This window comes from Ambystoma mexicanum, chromosome 12 (assembly GCF_040938575.1).
Source record: "Ambystoma mexicanum isolate Mex_15411 chromosome 12, UKY_AmexF1_1, whole genome shotgun sequence".
In the NCBI taxonomy this organism is placed as follows: Eukaryota; Metazoa; Chordata; class Amphibia; order Caudata; family Ambystomatidae; genus Ambystoma; species Ambystoma mexicanum.
In genome coordinates, this window is record NC_090936.1 from 1,187,345,865 (window position 1) to 1,187,354,437 (window position 8,573).

At 50.5% G+C, this 8,573-nt stretch overlaps 1 protein-coding gene across 2 annotated transcripts in view; it reads right to left on the reverse strand.

The window, feature by feature from the left end:
• Window positions 1–7,058, reverse strand: part of ANO6 (anoctamin 6) — a 413,050-nt gene extending 405,992 nt beyond the window's left edge. For both annotated transcript variants that reach the window (XM_069629839.1, XM_069629841.1), the window contains exon 1: window positions 6,439–7,058. In XM_069629839.1, the coding sequence (XP_069485940.1) occupies window positions 6,439–6,508 (70 nt within the window). In that variant the 5' untranslated portion in view covers window positions 6,509–7,058. The remainder of the gene's footprint in view (window positions 1–6,438) is intronic.
• Window positions 7,059–8,573: the final 1,515 nt, after the last annotated feature.

An 8,573-nucleotide genomic window follows, 5' to 3' on the forward strand; every position in this document is an offset into this window, starting at 1 on the left:
CATTGTTGGTTGGTTGACCAGGAGTGGCAGAAGTTGCTGCAGGGCACACGGCCCACTAGAAGGTGTGGTTGTGTCTAGCTCACCGAGTCCTGTTTCTTTATAAAGTCTTCTGGTACGTCCCTTTAAAGCATTTGTAAATATAAGACTACAAGAACCAAGATGCATTGCTAACAGTAGTCAGGACAGAACTTGCCAGCCACGGTCATCCCGGGAGGGGCTTTTGATGTTTCAAAGAGAGCAACATGTGTAATCTTCCCTATGCGATGCTAACATCTAGGGTGTGTTTATCAGGAACGAAACATATGCAACCATTGGCAAAGCCAACAATGTTCACATTTGTGTATTTACTTTATTTGTAAAAAATATTTCAGCGCTGGCACTACCCAGGTGGTCTCGGAGCGCTTTGCAAAGTTTAAAGGTTAAAAAGTTGGGGGGTGAAACAGAAATGTTTTCAGGATGCGATAGAAAGATGAGGATAGGCTCGAGGTAGCAGGAGCGAGCGGTGGAGGGGCAGGGCTATGTATGGGGAGACATATGCTTTAAGGCTCCTTCTGAGAGTGGTGACGGAGGATGCAGTGCGGATGTGGAGAGGTATGGGGGGGGGGGGTCCACGCCCTGGGTGCCCAGAGGGTAAATGCTTGTTTTTGTGTGCATGTGAGTTTGCAGAGTGGAATGTGCAGAGGGTGTTGGCTGGCTTGTCTGGTGTTTTTGTGGGTGATGGGTAGGAGTTTGCTGTGAGGGTAAGATGGACTTTTGAGGTGGGTGGCTTTGAATATAATGCCTGGTCCTTTAACAGCAATTATTTGGGGCAGAAGGGAGCCAGTGGAGCTGAACAAGAACTGGGGTGATGTGTGAATGATTTGGTAGGTGGAGGAGGAGTCTGACTGCTGCGTTTTTTGTAGGGCTTGCATGGGGGCAGGGGTGCTTTTGGGGAGCCCAGTGAGGAGAGCATTGCCGTGGTCCAGGTTGGAGAGAACTAGTGCTTGGACGGCCGGGCAGAAGTCAGGAGGAAGGATGCGTCTGATCTTTCACGTGAGGTGTAGTTGTAAATGGTATGTTTTGGTGACAGCAGCTATGTGGTGTGTGTGTGGGGCAGGTGGAGTCGATGGTGAAGCCAAGGGATTGGACAAGTCTGGAGAGGGTAGGTGTGGGTTGTCCGTGGCAAGTTCTTTGATCCATGGGGTGAGGTCGAGTTTGTGCCGGGGCGTAGATGAGGAGGTATTCTGCTTTGGAAGGGCTGCACTTGAGGAGGTGGTGACCATCCAAGTGGAGGGACAGATTTTGAGGATGTGGAGTTGTGAGGGCGGGGTGTAATGCATTTTCAGACACTACCATACAGTACTATCTGGCCATAAAATAGCAACAGAAGGAAAATGACAGACATAAAATAGCAGTGCCTGACGCATGTCTATCTAATACCTATACACAAGCCAAAACGATTGGCTTTGACAATTCTCGTTTTTAACAGGACTTCAGTGCTGGGAACAGATAGGAATCAAGTGGCTGAAGGCACACTTGGTTAAGACATTTATTTACACCAGTAGCACACCTACAGCTGCAATTATCCATCAATTCTCAGCAGACTGCTTAGAAAGAACACTGGCTAATGTTTGATGTTACTGCTTGCTAGAGCTAACTGAAAGAGATCCCAAGAGGGTGTGGTTTGACTTGGAGGGGCAGGTAGCGGGATGGGATTGGCCACAAGGATTTGCATGGCCATTGACAGTCAATGGGCGTGTAACAGAAAAAATAATAACACAAAATACCCACAAGCTGTGTGTCCTGCCTCGTATGTTATCTCCCTACTAACTGTACTCCAATGTAATAGTTGGCGCATCTAGGTGGAGAATATATGCCTCCAAATAGCCCAAATTAAAATGCTAATTGTAGCTGTCAAGTGCCTGGCTGGTGGTAAACATCTAAAATGGTCCCAGGTCAGGTAGTAGCAGCTCGCCCAGTCCTGATCTTGTCTCTGCATCCCAGCTAACATGTAGAAGACTCAACAGAAGCTGTGCACTGCCCCCCAATGAGCAAATGCCCCAACAGGCCACTGGGCACCTGGGCATGTAAGAGCAGTGGCCTTTAAACAGGGGAGAGGGGGGGGGGTGAAGGATGCCCGGGGAGGAGGAGCAGGAGGATCTTCAAAAAGGGATTATGGTGAGGGCTTATAATGTATTGTTGTGCACCCTTCCACATAAACTGTGAATTTTAACTATTTTTTTAATATGTCTGAAAGAATGAATTGTTATTTAAATGAATTATCTTAATCGTCCTATCTTTTGATGTATCGTTATGTTCCGTTTTACATAAATTGTCATTTTAATGTTGTTCTTAATATATTTGAATGAACTTTTATTGAACTTGTCTTAAATGTTGTAGTGTTTTCTGATGAACTGTTTTTGTAAAAGTTTAAACAAACCATAAATAAATAATAAATAATAAAAATTGTAACAGTTCTAGCATCGGGGGAGGGGGCCAGAAACATTATCGTTACTCATGGGATAGCTCAGTAGCAATATTTTTACTAAAAGAAGGGGCTCGGCCTAAACAAGTTTGACTACCACTGTGTTAGAGTGAGGTTTGAGGCGTGACTCAGCTTGCGTTAGAGTGAGGTTTGAGGCGTGACTCAGCTTGCGTTAGAGTGAGGTTTGAGGCGTGACTCAGCTTGCGTTAGAGTGAGGTTTGAGGCGTGACTCCGCTTGTGTTAGAGTGAGGTTTGAGGCGTGACTCAGCTTGCGTTAGAGTGAGGTTTGAGGCGTGACTCAGCTTGCCAACCAAGATACTGAAGGACGGTGAAATAGATGACTGGGGTCGTGCAATTTCAAGCAGCCCATCCACCGAACCAAAAGGTTCTTGCCTCCCATGATCCTTAGCAGCTAGTGGATGGTAAAGCCTGCAGTGTCTAGACGGGCCCCTTTCCCTCATCTGCCAACTTGCAAGGGTTTGTTTTCTTGCAAGTGGACTTCCAGGCCACTATGAGGCAGAGGTGATTGACAGTGGTCATGTGAGATCGTGATAGACATCTATAAGAGGCCAGGCGTAGGAGTGCAGGGCTGCAGGTTGTTTTGCCTCGTAAGATCGACCTCCCTCATCCCCCGAAGAATTTACTCACCTTTAAGATCTCCTAACACTATCCACACAAACCCGTAAAGCTGGCCACCAGAGACCTAGCCATTAGCAGAATACTAGCCGAGCCACGACTAAACTCTCCTCTTTAGCCCTGTTGCAACTTCCCACATCGGCCGCTAATCAGACCCAAAGCTCCTAACACTATCCACACAACCCGCAAAGAAGGTCACCAGAGACCTAGCGATTGGCAAAGTAACACTAAGCTCTCCTCTTTAGCCCTGTTGCAACTTCCCACATCGGCCGCTAATCAGACCCAAAGCTCCTAACACTATCCACACAACCCCCAAAGAAGGTCACCAGAGACCTAGCGATTGGCACAGTAACACTAAGCTCTCCTCTTTAGCCCTGTTGCAATCTCGCACCTCAGCTGCTAATCAGACCCAAAGGGCTGGAGCCAATCAGATCGTGATCATTTCCCTTTGGATAAAATACCCTAAAGTAGGGGTGAGCAAAAATGCTTCTGGCAAACCGAAACTGGCGAGAACCAACTCCAATTTCAATTTGTCGGAGCAGGTTATTTCCTAATTTTCCACTTTTTCGGCAAAATTCATATAGTTTTAAACAAAATTAAATTTTTTGTCTAAAGTTTAAATTTTCCAGTATTTGTTTAACACACACTTTTGCACACAAAAAAAAAAAAAGGGAAAAAAATTAGATTTGGCAAGGTGGGGAGGGAGGATGACATTTTGGCGAGGAAAACATCAAAAATGGGCAAATCCCACCTGCGAGTGATATTGGCAAAACAGGCAAATTTCACCCAGCACTATTCCCAAGTGGCCAAACCCAGAGAAGGCAGCTTAGCCCTCAGAACCGTGGTCCTGCCGACCTGCACCCACCAACCCCACAGGCATCGCATAGGATTATACCACTGTCCCACTAAAGCCCCCCACCACGCCCAGCAAGGCCACTTAAAGTGGCAAACGGGTGCTATACAAGACCACTTTCATTAAAGTAATGTAAATTGGTCTTATATAGCACCCTTCTGCAAAGTCTGTTAGCCTCGCTGCATTACATCGCATTACTGCGATTCAGTCTTTTTGCTTTGCATTCTGGGACTTGTAATCCTATATTTAAAGCAAAACTACAAATCCCAGAAAGCAAAAAAAAAATAAAATAATCGAACAGGACTCAGTGAGCATCTTCAGAATGTTATGGGGCAGGTCAGTGTGTGCATTACGGTAAAGGGAACGCTTTCTAGGGGTCTGGCTTTACGCCATGCGTGGCTTTGTTTTGATGCAACAGGGCGGGTGGTAACTGTCAACCAGAGGCTTTTGTAGAGGCCACACGCCAGTGAGCGTGCAGCCACTTCCGGTGCGCAAGGTCACCAGGCACGGTCAGGAGAGTACCAAAGGCCGAACCACCAACAAAAAAAGTCCTACTACTTTCCCCCCCAAATGCACCTGAGAAAATGTATGCAAAACTGACACAAACGTTCCTGCCCCTACATGATGACTTGACTCCATACCCTCACCTTGCAACATTTGGATAAGAGTGGGGCATGGAGCCGTGTGCTCCTGCTCTGCATCTGGCTCTGCCCCTTATTGGGCCTGCAGTGGGACACAGCGCGTGCTCCTGGGTGCAGAGCAGGAGCATACAGCCACGCTGCTGTCCTGGACAGGATGCCCAGAAATAAAAAGGCATGCCACAGTAAGAAAGGACTAGACTGGCTGCCACCAAATGCCAGACTAGCCATGCAATAACACGCACCATACATGCAAACTCCTAATTTGCATATGGATTGCACCAACAGAAGGGACTGCACAGAAAAGGACATTGCAAGGAGCATCACCCGTCTTTGATCCTTGAAGGCCCCATGGAAGGGACTTTAGAATAACTCGCCATAAGTAAGCCAAGTGTCAAACAACTTTGCAGTGAAAAATACCTAAATTGCACTCTTATTATATATGGAGCAACTCTATAGTCATTAGGCTTTCCTTTTTATAATAGAATGATATACACATAAGTTGTGAAGTGAATCACTTATAGAGCTGCAGATAAGACACAGCGCGTTTAAATGATTTGCCCAGGATCACACACTTTAGTTAAATTGTGAAACTGGGATGTGGACAATTTAAGCAACTGAGCAGATCTTCCCAGGTTTAGTTCATACACATTTCTTAACGTTTTGCTTTGCATTTCATGTGCTTAAATAATACTTTATGTATAGCAATGCCTTGGAAGCAAACCACATTACATGATAAACTAGCCTTTCATAATAAATGAACTTTACACTATATACATCATCATAGAAATATGCTGAGAAACAAGAGTATGGCTTTAGTTTTATTCTCCCCATCCTGCATGCAAAGTCACAATAGCATCATGTAGATTAACGTGAGCCTAACAAATCCGCCTTGGGTTTTAAAGCCAGTCATAATTTCATAAAGCATGCAGCATTATGCACCATTCTCACTTCTGATCACCCTGTTCACACTTCTCAAGGGACAAAAGTCCCTGCTAATAGTCCCCCTCCCACTCCCTCACACCAGTGCTTATTGGCTCCCACTGCAATCCTCTGTCGATCAAGAGCAACGTGTCAATTCTCTGCTGCCTGAAGCTCTGGAAAGGTGTCCCACTGCCAGGAGCACGAGGGTGCTGAGCAGGAACGCCATGCTCCTGCTCGGCACCCTCATTGTACCGCCTGGCTCTTAAAAGAGAAACTGGGGCGGGGTTGAAGGGGTTCTGCCACCCCACTCAGTACACCACTGGGCACAGTGTGTTTCTTCCGGCACGAGGGGCCCGTGTGTGCGACACCTGCTGCATCCTGTGCAAAGTGCAAACCTGGCACGCGAGTAGAAAGGAGGTATATGACCAAATAAAAAAAAAATGTTGACTTTGGTCCATCGTTGGCAACGCTACGGATCAAAGACACCCCCACAATGGTAAAATGGACTGCCAAGGCGCTTGATACTGCAGAATTCACCATGTCGCCACTTCAGTGCGCTTTACAACAAAAGTTCCCAATTAACCCATTATTTTGTTTACCTCATTGGGGAGCTGAACTCTGACCACGTGTTTGGCTCAAACTACTCCTCTTTTTAACATTCATGGGAGGGGCGGGGAACTACGGGGTCTTCCTCCAGGGCACCAGGGGCGTGTCTCGCATGTTTCACACAAACAAAATTAAAGTTCGGAGTTCGGGCAGCCCAGAGTTTCGCAAAGTCGATCGCACAAGTAGAAAGTTATGTCAAGTTGCCTCTGCGGACTAGAACCGGCAATAATTTAGGGAGCGGCCCATTTAATGTGGCAATGCCTGTTATACGAGGTGCGTGCGGCATATCCATCTCTCGGATGGCGGTAAGTACTCACCGATCTCTCCGTCCCCGTCCTCCGACACCCCGTCCATGTCGAGCAGCACGTCCTCGTTCTCCACACTCATGGTATCCGACGCTCCCCGCACCGGGCTTATTCCAGGGAAGGGAGGGAAACTCCCACTGTTACCCCGACTAAGGGAGGGTGCCTCCCAGGGAGGAGACGCTGCTCGCGGGGACTGGGAGACGCAGCAGTCTGCCTCCAGCTGTGAGCTGCCAGAGGTGGGAGGGGAGAGGAGGGAGGCGGGCAGGCAGGCAGCAGGAGCGAAGTGACTGCCAGGGGTGGGAGGGGTTCGAAAAGGTGGGGTGGAGGGTGGGAGCGGAGCCGCAGCGGCGGGTTCCACCACTGGGGAAAGTGGGAAGTGCTGATGTCCGGAGCCTGCCAGAGGGGGCCCGGTTTATGGCGGGGAGGAGCCGGGGGTGTACAGAACTGGTGCCCACTCCAGAGGTGACGAGAAGGTTAGGGGCGTTCAAGGATGGTGGCGAGGATCTGGCAGAGTCCAGTGGCGAGCAGGGGTCTGGGGTACTTTCAGGGAGGGGAGACTGGTATCGGAAGACACAAGTAAGGTGTCAGGGCGGTAAGGATGTTGGTGGGGACGGGAGGCTGCGTGTGCCCGTCTTGGGATGGGAGGTGCTGCGTGTGCCCGTCTTGGGAGAGGCGGGGAAGGCTGTGTGTGCCTGTCTTGGGAGAGGCGGGGAAGGCTGTGTGTGCCTGTCTTGGGAGAGGCGGGGAAGACTGTGTGTGCCTGTCTTGGGAGAGGCGGGGAAGACTGTGTGGCTGACCTGGGATGGGAAGCTGTGTGGCTGACCTGGGATGGGAAGCTGTGTGGCTGACCTGGGATGGGAGGCTGTGTGCCTGCCTTGGGATGGGAGGCTGTGTGCCTGCCTTGGGATGGGAGGCCGCGTGGCTGTCTTGTATGGGGGACTGTTTGTCTTGGGATGGGGTGGCGGTTGTGTCTGTATCATGAGGGGGGCTGTTTGCCCGGCTTGGGATGGGAGACTGTGTGTGGCTGTTTTGGAATAAGAGGCTGTGTCCCTCTCTGGGGATAAGAGGCTTGGTGGCGGTGTTGGGATGGGAAGCTGTGCGTGGCTGTCTTGGGATGGGAGGCTGTGTGTGGCTGTCTTGAGAGAGGCAGGGAAGGCTGTGTACCTGTCTTGGGATGGGAGGCTGTGTGCCTGTCTTGGGATGGGAGGCTGTGTGGCTGTCTTGGGATGGGAAGCTGCGATCGGATGGGAGGCTGTGTGTGGCTGTCTTGGGATGGGAGGCTGTGTGTGGCTGTCTTGGGATGGGAGGCTGTGTGTGCCGGTCTTGGGATAGGAGGCTGTGTGGCCGTATTGGAAGGGGGACTGGCTCTCTTGGGATGGGGGCTGTGTCTGCTCTTCTTGTGTGCATCGGGAGGGGGGCTGTTTGTCCGGCTTGGGATGGGAGGCTGTGTGCCCGTCTTGGGGCGGGAGGCTGTGTGCCTGCCTTGGCGCGGGAGGCTGTGTGCCTGCCTTGGGGCGGGAGGCTGTCTTCGGATGAGAGGCTATGTGTCGCTGTCTTTGGATGGGCAGCTCTGTGTGTCCTGTTTTGGGATAAGAGGCTTGATGGCTGTATTGGGACGGGAAGCTGTGCATGGCTGTCTTGGGATGGGAGGCTGTGTGCCTGTCTTGGGATGGGAGGCTGTGTGTGCGCCTGTCTTGGGATGGGAGGCTGTGTGCCTGTCTTGGGATGGGAGGCTGTGTGGCCGTATTGGAAGGGGGACTGGCTCTCTTGGGATGGGGGCTGTGTCTGCTCTTGTGTGCATCGGGAGGGGGGCTGTTTGCCCGGCTTGGGATGGGAGGCTGTGTGCCTGTCTTGGGGCGGGAGGCTGTGTGCCTGCCTTGGGGCGGGAGGCTGTGTGCCTGCCTTGGGGCGGGAGGCTGTCTTCGGATGAGAGGCTATGTGTCGCTGTCTTTGGATGGGCAGCTCTGTGTGTCCTGTTTTGGGATAAGAGGCTTGATGGCTGTATTGGGACGGGAAGCTGTGCATGGCTGTCTTGGGATGGGAGGCTCTTTGTGCCCGTTTTGGGATGGGAGGCTGTGTCCTGCTTTGGGATAAGAGGCTTGGTGGCTGTATTGGGATTGAAAGCTGTGTGCCCATCTTGCGATGGG